The sequence below is a fragment of the Hyposmocoma kahamanoa genome, unplaced genomic scaffold (genome assembly GCF_003589595.1).
Source record: "Hyposmocoma kahamanoa isolate Upper Pololo Valley unplaced genomic scaffold, ASM358959v1 84, whole genome shotgun sequence".
NCBI lineage: Eukaryota > Metazoa > Arthropoda > Insecta > Lepidoptera > Cosmopterigidae > Hyposmocoma > Hyposmocoma kahamanoa.
Genome location: NW_020654229.1, coordinates 7,092,353 through 7,114,766, shown reverse-complemented (window position 1 = coordinate 7,114,766; position 22,414 = coordinate 7,092,353). Strand labels below are relative to the sequence as shown.

General features: G+C 37.9%; 2 protein-coding genes across 2 annotated transcripts in view; one reads left to right on the top strand and one right to left on the bottom strand.

The window, feature by feature from the left end:
* LOC113234448 (zinc finger protein 93-like) overlaps nt 1-2,293 on the bottom strand; it is a 33,210-nt gene extending 30,917 nt beyond the window's left edge. Inside the window, exons 1-3 of the mRNA XM_026469758.1 lie at nt 1,995-2,293; nt 938-1,075; nt 140-374 (exon numbers count right to left, since the gene is read on the bottom strand). Of these exons, the coding sequence (XP_026325543.1) occupies nt 140-374; nt 938-1,075; nt 1,995-2,147 (526 nt within the window). The 5' untranslated portion in view covers nt 2,148-2,293. The remainder of the gene's footprint in view (nt 1-139; nt 375-937; nt 1,076-1,994) is intronic.
* Nucleotides 2,294-3,464: 1,171 nt separating this feature from the next.
* On the top strand, nt 3,465-22,245 carry LOC113234447 (zinc finger protein 583-like). The gene is made up of 12 exons (XM_026469757.1): nt 3,465-3,596; nt 6,212-6,337; nt 7,253-7,511; nt 8,013-8,185; nt 8,745-8,951; nt 10,707-10,795; nt 11,289-11,411; nt 14,649-14,756; nt 17,070-17,172; nt 19,363-19,481; nt 20,867-20,975; nt 22,111-22,245. The coding sequence occupies exons 1-12, from the start codon at nt 3,465-3,467 to the stop codon at nt 22,243-22,245; spliced, it is 1,683 nt and encodes a 560-aa protein (XP_026325542.1).
* The last annotated feature ends 169 nt before the right edge of the window (nt 22,246-22,414 follow it).

Here is a 22,414-nt window from a genome sequence, read left to right as displayed (position 1 = left end):
TTTCACAAGGAGCTCTACTGCTACTAAATAAGTAAATAAATAGGTTTCTCGGAATTTATGTGCGAAATGTAATTTGTAATTATAAAATGAATAAAAAGTAAAAACAAACAATTTTGGTTTGAGCCACCATCAGGTTTACCTTCCAAAATATGTTGATCATCAATATCTAGCTGCACATTATCTCTTATTACAGCATGTGCGACATCATACTGCTCATTCTTCACATCATGAGCTGTTGTGGGATGGATGCTTATGTATTGTGAAGTCCATTCCTGTTCAGGGGCTGTATAGTCAAAGTATATCTTATCATAGTCTGCTTTAGAGGCCACCTCGAGGCATGACAGTGATTGAGACATGTATGTGTGGTCTACCGTCTGGAACAAGATAGTTTTATATTTGTGAATTCTTGTAAAAGCAACAAACAGAGAGTCCATCTAATAGAAAGACATTGTAGACTTCGGTACCAACACCAAGGAAGCATCTTTAATATAGTATATTAATGCTAGCAATTAATATATTTGTCATCACACTTGCCTGTAAACACTGTCATGGCATGCAAACAAAGTCGCCCTTGTTATTTCCTTGCAAATGTGATGAAAAACAATGTATGTACCATGGGCGATAAAAATAATATAATATATGTTTATATATTTTTATCTTTATATAATAATATATATCATGGGCGGTAAAAATAATATAATGTAGTTTCGGGCCCTTTACAGGTCCCATGATCAGTCAACCGTGACCATGGTACCTGTAAAGGGCCCGAAACGTCGGTTTGTTTGAAAAAACAAATATACGCAATTGAAATCCGGAAAAATAGCTTCATTTCCTATGTGTAACAATCGCGAAAACCTAAGAACTCGATATTACAATTTTACTTTGTATTTTAAATTTTATCGATTTTATTATATATATTTACACTATATATTATTACCTCTTGAGCCCGACTCAATGCTAATACCCTCAAGTGTTCCTGCGCACTGTGCACCTGCCGTTTAAACCGACAAAACTTTTTGAGGAGGGCCAGGCATTCCCAGCACACAAGAATCTCCATGTCTATTGTTTCACCAAACTGAAAATTAAAATTAAAAAAAAAAGAAAGAAATAAATTGAAACTTGTTAATATATTTCATATTATTGTGGTATACACAACAAAATACTTTAGTGTTTAAGGGTAAGAATGTACAAGTTTCTGCCAGTAGATTTGGGGTTATTAGATGCACTGCAGGGACACCACTACTGATTTTTATACAATATTTAGAAGTTTCAAAGTCCTTTCAGTGCTACTGTCATGACACGCACGCACCACTTTTGCAGTAATTATAAGTGAAATAAAAATTACTTAAGCACTGCAAATGCGCGGCTGCCGCGCCACAGTCAGGTCTCTGCAGTGCTTCTAAAAGCGTCTAATTTGAAGGTGCTCTAAGAGTATTTATAAAAAGAACGTCAGCATTTTAGATGGGGCAAATCTCCATAAAAAAATGCAGACGGTCTTTCATTCCAGAAGTTTTCCGTAACAAGAATTTCGATACTATAGCGTTTCAAGAATATGGCATTTCGAGGATATGGCATGTCGAGAATATGGCATGTCGAGAATATGGCATGTCGAGAATATGGCATGTCGAGAATATGGCATGCCGAGAACATGGCATGTCGAGAACATGGCATGTCGAGAAAATGGCATGTCGAGAATATGGCTTTTCGAGAATATGGCAATTCGAGAATATGATATTTCGAAAATAAGGCACCTATTTCGAAAATATGACGTTCCAGAATATGCTACATCGACAGTTTATCATTAAGCGATATATTGAATAGTGCCTATTAAGCGCCTAAAACACTGCATGTTTTCCAAGATAAGCGTACGCCTAACTGTAGAAACCAAACGTAGAAATATGTTAAAATAAAAATCCACAACACGTTTTTACAATTTGTAAAACAACTTATTTAAAGCAAATATAATATACAAAGCAGAAAAAATATATACTCACGCGATCACCGGCAAAATCGTACATAAGTAAACGAAATACGTGATAAATTTGTGGAACAGCATTAAGTAGAAATAAATTACGGTCACCACTCAAACACGTACTACAAACAGTTCTGTAACTATTATCTATATTTAACTCTACGCCGGCATCCATATTATCGAATAAATCTTTTTAAAATCAACTTTTTGTAAGTATTAAATTTCGGATAACTTTTGAATCACAACAAAAAGTAATACTTCCATGTAAAATAGCCGAAAATTGATGAAGGATTATTCAACACACCTACGACACCACAAAATGGCTGCTTTACCCGGTGTTGCTACATTACAAAAAATGAATATGCAAATGTCAGTTACACGCGGATGCGGATGGCCCGAACAAATAAAGTATACTATTAATTTACGAACAAGTCGGTCAATACACGAAACATGTCGGCTAACATGTGCACAGACATATACTCCTTGTTTGTCCAATTATAATATAATTTTCCTGTAAATTATGAAGAAATATGGAAAAATTATGTTTACTATTTGCCGTACGTTTTATGGAAGGTAAAATATCAGTAATTGAACTGAGCCCCGCCCATTCATTGGCGAACCATTTTAACCAATGCTATATGTTTTGTCGCCGTTTAATTTGACACATAGAATAAAATTGATCTTTTTTATGTACGTCAATACGTCAGGTGAAATTCGAAGTATGTGACAATGCGTGCTGGGAGGTTTTAGTTTAAGCAAGAATATTTTAGTTAAAACTTCTAGAAAGATTTAGTGTTAAGAAGAATTAAAAATAAGAAACCATGTTACATTACCCGCATGTGGCAGCTACTGCGTCCAAATGAAGCTTTTATTTTGTACGTAAAATACACAATTTCAAGCGCTGTAATGCCACGTATTGATCCAAATTTTATTGTACGGCAGTAGAAACGAATGAACTAAGCATTTTATTTATTGCAAATAATTGTTAAAATATAAATTAACATGTTCCCTAATTAATGGGCTACTTTATCTAATCATAGACATGGAACGTAAAGTTTCAACCGGAGAATATATTCGTCAATCGCTTTGAACATCACTCGAGGTCGTGCTCGAAGTCTAAGAAAAAAAAACAAATAAACAAATATGGCGTTTGTTTTGCTGGGTGTTTTATAAAAAAATTCTTAATAATAAGCATACGTTTCTAACTTAACAAAGCTAATTTAAATAAAGTTTTTTCGCGGGACTCGAATTAAGTGCAATATTTTGCTAAATAACCATAATGTTATGACTTTTTCAATATAATAATTTAAACCTGTTCGTTTCGTCAGTTTTATACCTCTATTTTGCAAGATTTTTACATATTTTAGTGTTAAACTACTAATAAATCTCAAATATGATCTTATCAACGCATAAAAGTAATATTTTATAAGTCAAAACACACGAGGAATGTAATAATATCTTCTGTGTAAAGGCGACAGTTTTTTCAATAAAAATGGATATTGTGAAGGAGGAAATAGTGGACAAATTGCTGTGTGTGTCATGTTTATGTGTCGGCCGGACCTTGCACAAGATCACGGACCAGAAAATCCAGCAGTTTTATTTAGACACTCTTAATGAAATTCCAGTAAGTTAATAGTAATTACGTACATATTGTTTTTCTACTATACAAACTCGATACAAACATCAGGGTTCCCAACTTAGGTTCCACTTTCAAAAAATTCTATGATTTTATCTTACCTGACTGTGAGTTCGTTACTTAATGATACATTTTTCATTTCTGTTGTCTGCATTAGGACCAATAAGTTCTTGCGTATAAAATGAACCTTAAGATGAGTATTGTAAGATATGAGTTGATTTTTTTTATATATCGCACACTATTACAATAGTGTTGTAATTCAATATATGTGAAATTCAAGATTGTATCATCGCTGAAAGTAAAATTTACTCTACATGCGATTAAAACCATCATTAGAATATTGTAAGGAATAATTAAGTATATGAATATATACCAGCTAGTAGGAAATGCCCAGTGGCATTGTTTGCCATTTGTACCATTTTGTGACAATGTGATCTCCTTACTTTGTCATTCCACCTTTTTTATCACCTTTTCTCTGGTTCCTGGCCAATTGTTTTCAAATTTTGAAATGTTCTTTAACTCCTTTGCCTTGTCATTTCCATTTTGTTTCATTCCATCACCATTCTCTCTGTCTCTCTCTCTCTGCTTACTTGCTGAAGCGAGCAGTGCTGCTCATCTTAATTTGACCCGTTTACCAGTTATCAAAAACCTCTTGTGTGATAAACATTTAAAAGATCACAAAAAAGCTATAAGATATTTTTTTCATAAAACCATATTTTTTTCCACAATTTCTTTTTCTTTTGAATTTTGAACTTTGAACTCGCTAAGCAAGATGTGTGGAGGCTACATTAGAATCTACTTAAGCGGTGCCAGCAGTGCGTTACAAACCTCCTCATTTTATGTACAAAACTAACGTCTTTTAAAGCTTCTTTTTTTATTTATTACAAATAAAAATTCATACAAAACATGTTTTAATACAAAGTAACAAACTATGTTGTTTTCCCGTTCATTGCTAAATTCATCGGCAGTAGTCTGGCTGAGATTATCTGATATGTGTATGAGATATCTATTTGGGTTGGTATGTATGTACGTTTGTATGTGTAACTGGCTCGGTTATGTTAATGGTGTGTGTGGTATGATGAGGATGGTGTGAGGATGAATGAGTAGACAATTGTTTGTTTGTGTGTGGATGCAACTGTGTGAATGAAACTGGTTAACATCGATCATAACATCTATCAAGTACTTTCTTGTATTTCTTTTTTTACTTGTGGTGTTAATTTTTCTTCAGTAAAATGTTTAATATTCTCAAAGCTTAATCCCTCTGAGGGGTAAGTTATTCTCTAAAATTAAGTTAAATAGGCTATATGTATCCGGCGTTATTTTTTTCGCCTTATAATTTGTCATTAAATAGTCATTTATTTTTCTTTTTTTGCATTTGAAGACATAGGAATTTGCCTAGGCCTCTTGAGTCCCATTTCCTTGGACAGAACAAACTTGTCTTTCATGGCTGCTTCAGATGGTTTTGGGCGCGACCAATAACATGCAACTGGTCACAGCCGGCTCCTCCATACGTTTAATAAGCCACATAAAAAAACATATAGAATGCTTATATCCACCAGCAGCAGCCGCAGAATCTTCGCATTTGGAGTCTATTATTATTTATTCAGACTCATTTATGCTTGCAACTACAGTCTATGGTTTACACAGGATTCTGTGCTCTGGTTAAACGGCGCACTTTACGGTACAAATTGCATTGTCTCGTTTTAATTATACAAATCCAATAGAGAATTCTGCATACGAATCCCTAGACGAAACCAGCATTTTGGCTTCGCGAATTTCTGCAATTTTATACTTGTCGTTTTCTCGCATGTACTGCAACAGCATCAATAAATCTACTTTTGGTAGATTTCGGCTATCTGCCACGAAAAATCCATCCGCAATTTTCTTATTTTCACAAGAATCGCAAGTAAACAATCCTGATAATCGCACACGCTCCTCCACAAACAAAAATCAAACATCAATCAGTAAGATATTTCTGTCACTGATTTTTTTAAAGAGCTTTAGACTACGACAGACACTTCCAGGTGTCCTTCAGGGGTACTTACGACGTTTTGGAACAAGCAACTTTTCAAAAATAAAAATAAAATACTTAAACTAAAAATTAGACAAAATAAAAAAAATACGTGTCCTTTAGTTTTGCAGCTGTTTTCAATAGAGACAATAAAAACTAGATGTTAAAAAATGAAATCTTATCAACTGTTATGGACAAGCGTGTAGCTTACCTTCAGGCGTACGATTTGTTCGTCCCTTCACTTGATATTATAAAAAAAATAAAAAACTTGAAAAAAAATCTTAATATGTATTCTTCGCTAAACAGGGTCAAGAGCACGTCAAGCTTGACACTTAAGATTTAAATCCAACTCTTATGCCACTTACGATAAGAATGGTCCAAAGTACAGTGTCAAGCATTTGATATTATAAAAAAAGAAAAAATATATTAAATATGAAAAAAAAAATATTCTTTTAGTTTGTTTTTAATATTTAGCGACTTTTGCTTTTGTCTAGTTAGCAATATTGCTATACAATTCTTTGCTTAGCCGCTAAACATATATAGTTGGAGCTGTGGTGCATAAATGATATGCTATATTTTTGTCCTTTTTCAGTTATGCAACATTCTCCAATCTTGCCCGAGCATCTGCTGGGAGTGCTCAGCATTGCTGAACAAAGCTGTATCCTTCAGAGAACAGGTCAAAGACTCTTACAGGATACTACAGACGTACACTAGTGAGGTAATTCAAAAGTAAATCTGCTTTTGAATGCAAAATTTATTTGTGAAATTATTTGAAATTATTCACTTTACTTTCTCAAACTCGTATCTTAAAGCACAAAGTTACTGACATGCAAAAAATGGATTGTATATGCAAATTTTGCAGCCTGATTTCACAACACATTCCCTTCATATTCACATGCTGGCTTATCCCTATTCCTAAAGTAATGCATCCAAATTTTCACCCTTGGTAAGAAATTCAAAGTAAATAGAAAGTTTTGCCGTCTGCTGAATAATCACTCTTTATAAGATACGAGTTTGAGTAAGTAAGGTCGATATGTTGCAATGCCAGTGAAAACGTGTGAACTATCATTGGCCCAGCGTGGTTGACATATTGTTTTTCCCAAAAAACAAGTATATCTGTTATAATTATTAATACAAAGATCCAACACTCAGAAAAAACACTCAGAAAAAATTCCTTCGATCCGGTCGGATTCGAACCGACGTCTTCTTGCATACCGTGCCAGACGCTATACCAACTAAGCCACGGTACGAACCAACGGACCGTCGTGTCTTTGTACTTGGTTTTTCAACGACTTTTTAGTCGTAGCGCCATCTATGAGAAATCTTTGACAGATTTATCACCCAGCTAGGTACCTTTACAGCTACCAGTCCTGGCGAGAGATGTCGCTATTCACTGTATTAATTAAATTTTTATTGAATTGATATTAATATATAGTTGAGAGTGGCTTAGTTGGTATGGCGTCTGGCACGGTATGCAAGAAGACGTCGGTTCGAATCCGACCGGATCGAAGGAATTTTTTCTGAGTGTTGGATCTTTGTATTAATGATTATAACAAACTAGTGGAGTAATTTCACAAAAAATAATTGAATATCAATTCAATAAAAATTTAATTAACAAGTATATCTGTTACAGAATCTACACGAATGCCTCCTAACGGATATCACACGTCCGCCTCGTCTTAAATTGCACCGTAATGAACCAATTGAGATAATACCTGAATATGAACAACCACAAAAATATGAAATTCATATAGATAATGAAGTTCAGAAGGTTGAAGGGCGACAAATTAAACGCAAAAGTTTTGAAGTTAATATTGAAGATGCGAAACCTGAAGTACAGTCAGTGTTTGTGAAGGAGGAGTTGAAAGATGAATGGGATGCTGATAATTCCGGTAAGATATTGCGAGTGTTGAAGAGCCCATAATATACAAGGTTATTTTTTAAATGCTAACAACCTTGCAGGACTGAAGCCAGTCTTATTTGAAGATGAGTAAAATGACATTTGTAGGGTTGCCAGTTTTCATAAAATTTTAAATAGTTCAGGGTGACAGGCGCAGTGGCAGTGCCCCTCAGATCTTTACGTTTTAAAACTCTAAATGGCACTGCAACTGTTATGGTTACCGCCAGGCTGACGACTTGTTCGTACCGTTACTTAATCTCGAGTAGACCCCCAGGACCAATTTACAAAAGTTTCTCAAATTACGCCCACTATGTAGTCGGCCGTCAAAGATAATGTGAAATAAATGTTTCTAGTATCAAATTTGTTGTGACTGTGACTGACTATTTCCATTTTGGCCCTTATTTATCAGGTTAAGTATAAGTTGTCTATCCAGTTACCATCGCTTCGAGCTAGAATTTAATAGTAACTGTAATAATGAAGATTGATTTTTCAGCTGTAAACGCGGCACACTCCGACGACGATCAAACAGAGATGTCTACAAGAGAGATAGAGACAGAAATACAATCATTAATAAACAAAAAGGAGAAGAAAAAACGAAAGAAACCAATTGAGAATAAAATGAAAAGAACTAAGAAAATTGTTAAGAGTTTGAAGACTGAAAATAAGGTTAGTTTTTGTATATTATCTGTGGAGTTAGTTTACACTAAATAGCTGTCTGGTAACACATGCACACATATGCACATTCACTCTCTCTCACTCACACTCTCACACGCTTACGCACATGAAACCGCCTTCTTTTTTTTTGTGTCTTTATTGTTTTTTCTAACGTCAGGAAATTCTCTCTCTCTCCTACACACCATACACACTGTTTTTCTGTCTTTCTTTTCCACACACTGTCTTTTTCTCACACATACACTTACGAGACATAGCGGATTTGCTTTTTGAGTCACTCTTAAACTCGAAGAATCGACGACCATAGAAGCCCTGAAGTCGTTTTAGAAGTAGCTTTTGTGGATACAACCTGGCTTTGGTTGATTCTACACAAAAGTCAAAGTGTTGAATCAATTACGATAAATAGAATAATTTCACGATAGAAAACAAATCTTTTTAATTTTGATGTATCCCACAGCTAGGCTCTGGTTGTCCACCTACATGGAAGGCAAACAGTCTTTCCACTAGGGTGTTACTGCTTGGCGCAACTAATCAGAGAATTAATATTTTTCAGGTACAGAAGCAGATACAGAAACGGACAAATACTAATGATAAAAAAATTATAATATTGGAGCTATCGTACGAAGAGATGCTGTCAGAGAGAGCAAAGGAAGCTGCTAAGGAGAGCTATATCAGAGCCGAGTACAAGTGTGAAACGTGCATTATGGGATTTAACTATAGCAGATCTTACAAAGCGCATATTATAGCGAAACATTCCGCGGTAAGTTTTTGATCTTACCACTTCCAGTGTCCATTATTGATAACAACAAACAATGTCCTGAATTACACAATGTGTTGATTTGCATTCTATATCCGTAACTGATATAGAATGTAAAAATCATCGATTATTTTCTGGCCAACGCCCACTAATGTCCACTATATACAAATTTCGAAAACTTAATAACATAAAACTGTAATCAGCAAGCAATTGCTTTATCTCAACTACACTCATTCCACAATATTCTGTTCCAACTAGATACTAAGCAAAGACTTAATGATTATCACTAATATCAGGTTTCTTACCACGGTATGACTTCTTTTTATTTTCCCGATATTTTAACCGTGCAACCGTTCCGAAATATCGGGAAAATAAAAAGAAGTCATACCATGGTAAGAAACCTGATACTAGTGATAATCATTTAGTGACTAACCACGGAAGTCTTAAAATCTATATAAGCAAAGACTTATTCGGCCCAACGCAAAATCCATTCAATAACCGTCAATTTGTCTAATAACCGCTAAATTGTTCTAATAACCGGCAATTTGTCTCACCATTGCACTGAGTTTTCAAACTCTTTTTGTTTGATGGGGGAAATCTTTATAGATACCCCAGAGCCCAGGGAGACTCTGGGGTTACGTGGAGACTCTCCCTTCAGACTTGAGGGCCTACCCCACTAAAACCCCTCAGGTTTATCTCTCGCCGGTTGAGTCGGCGCCGTGGGGTCGATGAACATTCACCACGACGCCGCCCGGCCGCCCTAGCTTGCGCCAAGGCTCCCGTGCCAACGGAAGGGCGGTTCGATTGTCCTCCGACCCGTCTTCCAGACGAGTGACTCCGTGCAATGCAGGCTCCGGAGTCCCTGTCCAGAGTCCGCTGGCCTCACTAGGGGATCAGGCGAGCAGCGAACTGCCTTCGCCTTCTCCCCGTACGTCTGCGCCGAAGCGGGTCCGCGTCCGCCGCGTTCTCGCGCATCCGCTCCGCAGCTTCCTTTTGTGACATAACCTCTCCGCAAAAGGAGGCCACCACCTCCAAGCACGCCCGCCGGCGAAAGGTCTGCCCTATAGTCCCCATCAGAGTACGGCACTGCTCATCCCACCGGCTGCACACGTCTAGAGTGTGCTGCGCGGTGTCATCCGCAGCACCGCACTCGTGGCACGACGGGGACGGTCGCCTCGCCACCTTGTGCAGGTAGTGACCGAAGCAGCCGTGCCCGGTTAGCACCTGCACAAGGTGGTACGACAGTGGCCCGTGGGACCGGCTCACTCACTCTACGAGGACAGGACGGATCGCCCCTATGGTACGAGCTCCATGGGGGGGATCCACCAAGCCCTTCGAGGTCCCACGGCAGAGTACCGGCGAGGACGCATGCGGCAGCGCAGACCACCGTCATGTACGCCCTGCACATTCGCAGGGCCCCCTGGGGCCTCCTGAGCAGAGATTTCGTCGCCACTGATAAGGCTCCACTCCCTATGGGAGCCCCGTATAAGGCCATGCTCCGGGTCACCCCGGCGTATAGCCGGTCTTCCAACCCTGACGTTGGGGGAATCGTTTTCCAAAACGATGGAGTCATTATCCACATAAACGGTTGCTTCAACACCACTATATGATGTGTAAATTTATTTCGTACGTTATTTCATAGCTTGTCAGAATCTTTAAAAGTTATTTTTTATTCTCGTCGCTTTATAATTAACAAGTACTCAATTTTTGTAATTTTGGCGCCCAGTCTGGGACCATTAAATGTGTTTACAATTTCAGAATTCTGGTGAATACATCTGTCCAATATGCAAGACGATTATCGCAACCTACGAGTCTTTCACGTCGCATTACAAAAGGCATACGAGAAGGTAAGCGAACTATTTTACACACACTACATAATATACAAGATGTAAAATAGATGTGCAGTAGAAATATAGGAATGAAACATAATATGTTGTACAGAATATCGCATCTGCGTTAGAGCTTATATGAGACTGAATGAGCCAGTCATGATCACGGGCCCTATAAAAACCCCACAATGTTAGTTCGTTCACATTGTTGGAAAAAACAAAATTTTTTCAATACATGATTTCAATAATGAAATGAAACTACAAAAACCCAGCGAATTTTTTGTTTCATCATTTTCGCGGCGATGATTAAACGACGTAGATACCAAATAAACGAAAGAACGAATGACTCAAGTGAGGTATCTTACCGATTCAGTATTCGCAATAAAAAAATTTAATAATGGCAACATCGCTTTATTAACTGAAATAAATATCTCACGGAGAGGTTTATCACACATTGTATGCCATGCTACGGCCACAGGACTGTTAATTTAAAAGCAACATTATCTACTAGGTACGAATGCAGTATCTGCCATAAACGCACAATGGACTTCAGGGTGATGCAGCAGCATTATTACAGCACACATGAGATTACGCTTAAACAGTATACTTGCAATATTTGCGGGTACAACTCCAAGTAAGTTACTAGCCTATACTTCGTTTCAATCCATTTTCAACAAAATGTAAGTAAACAAACAAATCACTAACCCGACCATAGACGGTTTAGTGATGGCCATTTGTAATGCCAACTACAAATCGATTAATTAATTGAATGAATCGATTTGTTCAATTGAGTCATACTAGCGGTTTTCCCTACATAACCTATTAAGCATATTTAAAATTTCCGAAATCTTAATTTTAAGTCCTCCTTTAAATCCTTAAACTTAGATACTCGTTCGATTGCGATTGAAATATTCGATTTACTAATAGAGTACAAAAACTTTAATTGAATGAACCAAATGTTTTTTTTTTTCGTTCAGAACTATGCAACCTCACTGTTGGACTACATTTTTCAAATACAATTTTACGTTGCTATTCAAATAAATATTGTTGGAAAAAGGGATGAGATATCAAGTCGAAATCTTCGAAATATACGTGAGACTGTTACTTATTCGATTTAAATAAAATAAAAAATAAAAAGGCATTTATTTCTCCACAAAACACATAAAATTGTAATAACAAGATCAGCCCAATAAGAAATAAGAGTATGCAATGTGGACAAAATGGTTAAGGACTCAGCATTGCTGTTTTTCAGTCCTCACCCTCTACCATTCGCTTGCTGCACCGTACCGGTGAGCAGAGTGTACATTAAGTATATTTATTGAGTGATTGCTTTAGAATTTTAATCAAACAACAAGTTTTGTTTACTTTTTGTTGAAGTTGGTTTGGAACAGACTACATAGGGCGCACTATAAGTTTCCGGAACTGGCCACTTACATAAACAATATTTTAAAGTAATAACGGATCGCGTCACTTGGTGCAATGCCATGCTTACCGGATTCAACAAAGGGGCGTCAAATTTGGTGTGGGACATAGTAACAGGTGACGAAAATGGATTTATAGTTATGATCCCAAAAAAAAAAGCAGCAATCGAGCGTATGGGTCTTTCGAGATGAGCCGAAACCAACCAAAGTGGCGCGCGTGCAAAGTGCCTCTAAGCGGATGATTGCTTCTTTTTTTTAATAAAACTGGACACGTGGCCACTGTTGCTTTGGAGAATCGTTGTACAGTGAATAGTGATTGCTACACGACCGTTTGTTTACCGGAAGTTATTGACAAACTCCGCAAAAATAACCGTAAACGGCATATCATCTTGCACCACGATAATGCCAGTTCTCAGACGGCCAGACAGACAAATGAATTTTTGAAGGTGAACAACGTTGACCTTATGAGCCATCCCTCGTAAAGTCCCGACCTAGCACCTTGTGACTTTTATTTATTTCCAAAAATTAAGAACCAGTTACGCGGTCTACGATTTTCATCACCTGAAGAGGCTGTCGAAGAGTATGAAAAATATGTTTCAGAGATTGTCGCGGAGGAGCGGCAAAAATGTTTTCAAAATTGGTTTATTCGTATGAAAAAGTGCATTGACGCTGACGGAGAATATTTTGAGAAACAATAAATTCATTTCTGACCATTTATTGTATTTTTTCTTATTCATTCCGGAAACTTATAGTGCGCCACACGTATAATAATTTGTAGGCGCTATCAGCTGTTCATTATACTGTACTGCCACTTTGCCTATTTCTGGTGCCAAGCAGTAATGTTAGCAGTACTGTGTTCCAGTTTTGGAGGGTAAAGTTGCTGCTGAAATTAATGGATTTGTCAACTTAGGTCTTAGGGTGACAGGCGCAGTTGCAGTGTCTCTGAGTGGCACTGCAACTGTTATGGACAGACGTGTCGCTTACCACCAGGCGTACGACTTGCTCCACCATATGATATAATAAGCATTACTGCTTGGCGGCAGAAATAGGTCAAGTGTTAGTACTTCCTTACACGCACTCCTTCACAAGTAGCTCTATTCCTTATTTATATATTTATATTAACTGCCTCCGTGGCCGAACGGTTACCATGCCGGACTGCCATGCAGAGGTCCTGGGTTCGATTCCCAGGCCGGGAGAAATATGTGTATGGCCTACATTTATTTCTCTCGTGAGTTTGGGTGTAATTTGTGGTTGTCTATGTGTGTGTCCATGGCACCCGCGACACAGGGTTTCCCTAGTGCGGGGCTATGTTGAGTGTGTGCGTTATTATTCCTTATTCCTTTCCTACTTAAATCTAATTAGTCTCAGTATATCTTATTAAGTTTCAGTTTTATTGTTAAGATTTGTCGCCAGTAGGAACAAAGCCAGTGGTGACGACTGGGAATAACGAATATTTTATTTATTATTACTATTTATTACCACAGTTTGTAATATTGTGACACACTCTGGACACTCCATACAACAGTCGAAAGTTATTTACCTACTACTACTACATACAGTAAGCCGCTATCTGCACACGCGAGAATGTGTGTGTGAAGTGGCAGGGTTACCCATCACTTTCTATTTATTACGTTACGTGGTCAGAGTGGCAACATAGCGAAAATTCTAACGCAAATGTATTACCTATAATTCTGTTAATAGAATCCTAATAATTACACATGTTCATTAGGTGTTTATATCGATGTAATATTATGTTTTTCATTAATTCACTAACTAGAATAATATTGAAGATTTATTTAAAAATATATTAAAAGCACTTAAAATGTTATATTTTGGACAGGTACTTTTAAATAAGGTAACCAAGGTATTTGAAATTACGTGTCCAAGTTTATCATTACTTAGTTAATAATTAGGTATATTCACTACGTAATATTTATCGGCAATACAAATTGAAAATTCGAGAACCCTTGTCTACTAGCTCACGAAGTTATGGCGTCTCATTATATTGATATAATAAATCTGTATTATATATTACTCTGCATTAAATAAATGAAGAAAACAATAACTGAATGAGTCTCAGACTTTTTTTACTTAACTCGTTTCATCTTTCGGAAAACGAAAAAAACTCTTCTCTTTATCCCGTTTAGATGATGACAGACAGCCGTACAGAGCACAATTCACGACCATTATAAATAGTAACGTAAAATGATGTTTTATATTAACGTACAAGTTTCGTAATGAATAAATGAAAACTATATTCAAATATCAAAGCCGTCTTAGCGCGATAACGGCTCGCCGACAGCCTTGTTGCCGTTCCGTCAATGTGCGGGGCGTGGTGCGGTATCTAAAGCTAGGGAGGGGCGGAGAGTGTCTGTGATATCACTATAATTTTTAAACGTTTTATGTATGGTCCAAGATAAAACCCAACCATGATTTTCCACAATTTTCAGTTCAATAGACAGCCACCGCTACCACAAGGACACGCACAAAGCAAGAGTACAGTGTCCAGAGTGTGATAAGACCTTTAGCCATCGAGCTGGACTCATGAATCATCGATTGTAAGTAATAATAATCTGCCAGACCATATTTTCCCAAAATGGTCCCTACTGCCCCCCAGTGCGCGCTGAAGAGTCCTAGAGAGAGGCTTCGAAAGCAATTGTGGGGTGTTCACGCTGTCCAAGGGGTGCTGGATAAAGAATACTTGAATTGTCTATATCATTTCTTACTTTTGCTGTTATGTACATTTATTATATTATATACTATTATATACTTTGGTTCCTCTATAGAAGCAAATTACACTTCGTCATATTCATTAATCTCTACTATTCATTCGCGGGGCAGGTTCTTCCGAGAGGAATCTGCAATAAATTCTACGGCATTAAATATTGGTAAATAAGCATTTGTATACGTTTGTCATTTACGACATTTATTATAATTTATTTGAGTTTTGTTTACATTTCAGTTTCGTTTACAGAATCAGGTGACTGGCATGAATGGTGTCATGCATTCCTTCAGGGGCAGCCAGAAAGTGTCTAAAAAGGCACGTTAGGCAAAGTTTTGGTAGTGAATGTTGGGTTTGGCAGAAGAAGCATGAAAGTAGAATTAATGTAGTAGAAATGAGAGCTTTAAGGAGTATGGCTGGAGTGACACGGGTGGATAAATTACGGAACAGTGTGATAAGAGAGCGTTGTGGCGTGGAGGAAGATATAGGTGACAAAGATAAAGGGATGCTGAGATGGTTCGGACCTGCAGAGAGAATGAATGAAAGAACATTGACGAAACAGATTTATAAGGCGAGTGTGAGCGGGCAAGTTGGTACGGGCCAACCGAGGCGAACTTATCATGACCAAATTGAGGCCATCCTAAAGAAGGGCCGGGTCAAGAGTACCTACCCTTAACCGACGAGCGTGTATGAAAGCATTGATGCGTGTTGATGAGGCGAAAGGTGTGTGTCAGGACCGTAGCAAGTGGAAGACTGTTGTATCTGCCTACCCCTATGGGAAAAGGCGTGAAGTATATGTTAGTTTACATTTACATTTATCATTCACAATATTTTTTGTATATTGGTTAAGCTTAGCATATCGCATCATCTTTGTTAACTTTGAAAATTAGTTTTGTACATTAGAACATTATTAAATTAAATCGAGTTTGTTTCATGCAACTAAAAGATAATGGAAGAGCGGGACTTCCTGTCACAGGTGGATGACACCTACTAGGAAGTCCCAACCTTGTGTAAAAACAACTTAAAAAGCAAATATAAACATTTTCATTTTCGTAGGTTCCCAAACTTTTTTCGCCCAAAAAAAAAAAAATATTTCAACGCTTCTCTCGCTCTCTATTTTCAAGTGGTGCCACTACAAAAAATAATTGAGAACACGTATTTTTTTATGTTAACTTAACACAAAAAATCACAAGGAACAAAAATGTATATTATGTCGTGTGGTTTATAGATAATTCATTTTTTTCAAATGCGGTGGCACCCCCTGGACAGTATCAACGCTGTTTATTTTATTAAAACTGATTTGTTATACTTAAAATGTTTTTCTTTCGTCTACGATTTTCCTTGCTATAGTGAGGTGAAAAGTTGTGTGTTTCCCTCGGCAGCAAATTATTTTTTTTATTTATTTATTTATACATTTATTCCAGGCCACATGACCCATGTAATATATACCTTAAGGACTAACATACATACAATATAATATGACAATAAAATAAACAACTAATCTACACGTATTGCACTTGTTGGCAACGTGTGGCGCAATCTGGTGTCAGGTAATCGGCCGCGGAACCGCCGATATATGACACCCTTCGGCCAAAACTCTTCCTTCTTGAAGGCCGACAGATGTTCAATCGGCACTCTCATCATTCAGCCATACGACGCCCACTGCTGGGCATAGGCCTCCCCCAACGATCTCCACGACGATCGGTCGCCATTGAAGAACCTATCCGCCCCAACGACCATCGGTTCTCCTAGCTATGCTCCTAGCACTGCCACTTCAGCTGAGCAATTCTTCGAGCTATGTCGGTTGCCTTAGTTCTCCTACGGATTTCCTCGTTTCTGATTCTATCACGTAGGGAAATACCGAGCATCGCTCTCGCAATTGTCCGCTGAGTGACCTTGAGCCTTCTTATGAGGCCCATAGTGAGTCTGTCAGCACTCACCACAATAGAATTAAAATTTACGTTGTGGCGGGACTCCAACCGCTCAACTCTCAGGTTGTATTTGGCTTGTGGCCTGATGTACTCTACTATCTCCTCAGACATGGTGGAGTAATATAGTCGCGACAGGTACAGCAGGGTCGTCGGTGTCAAAAGTCTTGCGTGTCGTGATAACTTTGTATATAGGTTTTAAAAATGTTTTGTTATTCCAGAGCGGTACACGAGTACAATAATGACTTCCCCTGCACGATATGTGACAAAGTATTCAAATGGAGGACCAGTTTAAAAAGGCATCTCGAAAAGCATGAAGCCAAGGTAATCTAATAATAATTTAAGCACCAGGTTTCTGTCCAGGAAAGTACTTGCGACGGGACGAACCAGTCGTGCGCCTGATGGTAAGCTACACGCCTGTCCATAACAGTTGCAGTGCCACTCAGAGCTTTAAATCGCAAAGATCTGAGGGGCGTTGCCACTTGCGCCCGTCACCCTGAGACATAAGTTGACAAGTCCCGTGTGCCTGTTATTTAACCAGCACCCTTATCCTTCGAAACCGGAACGCAGTACTGCTTACATTACTGCTTGGCGGCAGAAATAGGTAAGGTGGCAGTACTTCTCTGAACGAACTCATTCATTAACCACCTCCGTGGCCGAACGGTTACCACGCCGGACTGCCACGCAAAGGTCCCAGGTTCGATTAACGGGCCGGGAGATGGCGACACCTTGAAAACCGGCATGCAAGCCATTCGAATACGGAAGTCGTCAGTTACAAGAACAGTTGCCCTAGTTTGGCATACGGACGCTGGTTCGATACCACAGGCCTTTGACTGTTTGTATGAAAGGTAGACTGATTGTTAGTATGAGAACTAGATGGATTATAACGGGAGATCCGTTGGGTTATGGTGGTATTATGTTAAATTGAATTACATCTATGCATTGACTTACAATTATATGGACGTCGGGTCCGCGCTAAAAAGTGTCCGCACTTGTAAGGCGCTAAAATCGTATACAGAGCGCCAAACTCCGCTTTAGTCTTCATTTGTTCGACTGACAGCGCGATACTGCGATGACATTACAATTTAAATTTCGAATAGGTTGACTTGGGACATTTTTTTCGTGGTTTTTGTATTACACCCGTCGTCCATTTATTTGTAAGTCAATGCATTTATGTCATTATTTTATATTTAGAATTTATTCAATGTGCTGCTATCTAGCGGTAAATAGATGAAAGATGACGGACGTCTACAAGTAACATGGTAGAAACGAAATGTTTACTTATTTCTCACACAGTATTTATTACATCTTCATAAACATATGTATACGACTCATGCGTAGAACAAAGGTCTATGTGCAAGACCAGTTGTTCTCAGGACATAGTACATTTCGTTCGTTCTTCTTCGCTGTGGATGTCAGATCGAGTGTTGTTCGATTTTATATTTCCGAAACGAAATAAGATATATAAATTCTCAAAACACCTTTATATAGGCCTTAGTTTGAATTACGAAATTGGTCTCGTAACGTACTTACTTATTCTTTTTTCGCTATATAATCACAACGGACTCTGTTCTTCGGATGTGTCGATATATCCATTAATAACTTATGTTGTATTATTTATTTATGTATTCGTATTATATATTTAGTGTAAATATTTTAGTATATACCAAGTTTCACGCACACATTATGTATGTATTTGCTTTGTTTGCGCTCGAGTCCGTGCTTCACTCGTATCGCGCCTGCTGAAAACCAACGCTACAGGTAGATTTTCAGCCTGAGCAAGACCCGGTTGCGTGTGCCATTATCTTTTTTTAAAGCATAACTCATACTTATATATATTATTATATATAACTCATAATAACTGCCTCCATGGCCGAACGGTTACCGTGCTGGACTGCCACGCAGAGGTCCCGGGTTTAATTCCTTATTTCTCTCGTGAGTTTGTGTGTAATTTGTGGTTGTCTATGTGTGTGCGTCCGTGGCACCCGCAATACATGGTCTCCCTAGTACGGGGCTATGAGTGTGTGCAAAAAAAAAATAGTACAATGAATAGCGACATCTCTAGCCGGGGCTGGTAGCTGTAAAGGTAGCTAACTATCTAACTGGGTGACGAAATATTATAGATTTCTCATAGATGACGCTACGGCCAAAAGTCGTTATTATAGTGTAGTCGTTATATATATATATATATATATATATATATATATATAATGTATGTATGTATGTATGTATATACGAACGTTATACGACGCTATAGCGCCTGACACGGTATGCTAGAAGACGTCGGTTCGAATCCGACCGGATCGAAAGATTTTTTTCTGAGTGTTCGATCTTTGTATTAATAATTATAATATTACAGTGTTTAGCTAGAGCATTTCAATGCAATTTAATTTTCTGTGTTAACTTTTGTTGCAGGTATTGTATTCTAGTTTCAAGTTTATTATATTATATTTTACTTTTAAGATCACGTATTGTGTGTTTCGGCGCTTACGCAATAAACTATTCTGATTTCAGGACAAGCAACCAACACCAGCAGCGCACTGTTCTTCGTGCAGCATCAGTTTCTCATCAGTGTCTTCGTACCAGAGGCATTTAAAAAACAGTCTGAAACACGTCACTCCAGCTGATCTCAAGTAAGTTCATAGTTTCTCTATAGAGGCAACTCCCATCGGGCAATTAAAGGCCTTAAAAAGGGGTGAATATGTAAATAAATTTTTTAATTCATTTTGTGACCTTGGATTCACGTCCTTCAGTCGAAATATCAGATATAATAAACTCACAAAGTGATACAAATAATCTAAGTACAGAGTACTAAAAAACCGAACTCAAAGTTTTGTGGAATTACATCTATTTGCCAAGTGTTATTGAAATCGGTTACCGGAAAGCGCGTGCAAGTGGATTCCTCCCCTAGTTTGCCACCCTTAGAGGTGGAATATTTTCTTTTAATTTCAGTAGGACCATTACTATTTCTATTTAATTTTTAATACATATAAATACAGTCCCAGACATACATACACTTATAACAAAACATACTAACAATCGTTTTCCACATTGACTTACAATTATATGGACGTCGGGTCCGCGCTAAAAAGTGTTCGAACTTATAGGGCGTTAAAATCGTATACAGAGCGTCATTCACGCTCTAGTCTTCGTTTGTTCGACTGACATCGAAGCAAGCAAAATTAGACAGTACTGCGATGACATTACAATTTAAATTCAACGTTTTAGCTTTTTCATATTCCTCGACATGTCACTACGTTTAAATAGGTTGACTTGGGACATTTTTTCGTGGTTTTTGTATTAGACCCGTCGTCCATTTATTTGTAAGTCAATGGTTTTCTAATGTATTTAAAACTAATTTAACAATAGTTAATTTTCATTTTGCTTATTTTGTAACTCTTTAAGTACACGCAACCTTTTGTCTTATGCTTTTGCAATTGTTTAAGTATACGTGTCTTCCTGTCTTATGCTTATCTCTTTCTTACATCTGCTTAGAGGTGTAAGGATGAGAGCCTGGTGCTCTGTAACACAGGTTAATGCTAGTATGGACACCAGACTTTCACAAACGAAACTAAATTCAAGAACATGCGAGGACCATAGGCATGTATAAATATAAATTTTTTGTGAAATAAATATATATAAGTTAAATAAAATTAATATATTTTTTTTTCAAAAAATTTTAATGACTCCGAAACTCGGATTTAAAAAAAATAGTGCTGTACTCATTACCAATGTCGAGACCTCGATGATAACATGATGTAATTTTTTACCGACTAAAAAAGGAGGAGGTTATCCATTCGACTGTATTTTTTTTGTATGTATGTCATTTGTGAACCGTTTTTGATGATTCTTTTTTTGTTAGAAAGAGGTTACCTTAGTAGTGGTCCTATTTAAAATTTGAAGATCATATTCCACCTGTAAGGGTGGGAAACTTGGGGATGAATAACATTTGAGGTCGGTTTTTTCAGTACTCTGTACTGATATTATATAAGTAACATTTTTGTTGTGTACGTAATAGGTATACCTGCGACCACTGCAAACGCCGGTTCGCAGACAAAACGAAGCTGCGGGATCATATTGAAGAGAAGCATTTGCACAAATCTTTTCACTGCCATATTTGTTTGAAGGTACGTCGTATATGAGAGCCTACAAACACTCAGACAACACAGGGAATATTTTTTTTTATATACCAATTGACGGAACGAACAAGTCATGCGCCTGGTGGTAAGCGACACGCCTGTCCATAACAGTTGCAGTGTCACTTAGAGCTGTAGAGATTTTGAGGCACTGCCACTGCGCCTGCCACCTTTCATTTTGATTTATTATAGACATTACATCAAAATTGTTACGGAAACGTGCGTAATATATATTTTTTTTAATTAACCCATTATGTGCAACTGCTGGGCAAAGGTCTCCCCCAAAATCCTCCATTGCTCCCTGTCTTTTGGCGATCTCCCACCAGTCTCTCTCAAACCCATCAAGATCGTCGCACCAACGCCTTCTCGACGGTCCACGCCGTCTCTTTCTATCCTCTGGCACCCAAGGAGTGACGACGTTCGTGACTACACAGTTTGCATCCGGCTAACATGGCCCGCCCAATCCCACTTGAGCCTGGCTGTGTTGCTCCCCACATCAGCAATGCCAGTCATCGAACGCACCATTGTATTGCGTACTCGGTCAATACGTTTGAAACCCAGAATGCTGCGTTCCATCGCCCTTTGGCAGATCTTGAGCGTAATAATAATAATAATTCTTTATTGGACATAATACAGGTGCCGGTGAAATTACAGGCACATGGGACTTGTCAAGTTATGTCTCAGCGTGACGGGCGCAGTGCCAGCACCCCTAAGATCTTTGCGATTTATAGCTCGGAATGGCATTGCAACTGTTATGGACAGGCATGTCGCTTTCCACCAGGCGCACGACTTGTTCGTCCCGTCACCTAATATCATAAAAAAATAAAGATAAAAATGTGTTGTGAACATAATGTTAGTAATATAAAGATCGAACACTCAGAAAAAATCCTTCGATCCGAACCAACGTCTTCTAGCATACCGTGCCAGACGCTATACCAACTAAACAATTGTAAGCAAGAGTAATTTCACATAAAAATAATTGAATATCAATTCAATAAAAATTTAAACATTGAAATTGAATATTTTGTAACCATTTTTATTTTAAATACAGTTTTCAATCCTAATTTGTTTTATGTCATTGATTAGGTTCACTATAGGACATCCACTGTCACATTTTTTTCTACAGCCATCCAAAAACAGAGTCGGTCTGGATCAGCACATAAGAAATGTACACAGGGGTAGACCAAACAATAAGATGTGCCATCATTGCGGAAAAGGCTTTCCGGTAAGTCGTTTGCGACAATTTAAACACTCATTATAAAAAAAACACGAAAAAAAATAACTAGAACGAAATAACACAAAAAAACAACGTAAAAACATTTAAACAACAAGTTTCATAATACTATACTGACATGTGTGCGGCTGTGGCGTGACCGCAACCAAGATTAGGTTTGCTGGTTTTCAATGGTCGCTAGCCGAGTGACAGACAT

Excerpts from the sequence above, each read along its gene's own strand:
- LOC113234447 (XM_026469757.1), top strand. The coding sequence starts at position 3,465 with ATGGATATTGTGAAGGAGGAAATAGTGGACAAATTGCTGTGTGTGTCA. Across the intron at positions 3,597-6,211 it reads ACACTCTTAATGAAATTCCA|TTATGCAACATTCTCCAATC; the intron begins GTAAGTTAATAG and ends GTCCTTTTTCAG. Across the intron at positions 11,412-14,648 it reads ATTTGCGGGTACAACTCCAA|TTCAATAGACAGCCACCGCT; the intron begins GTAAGTTACTAG and ends CACAATTTTCAG.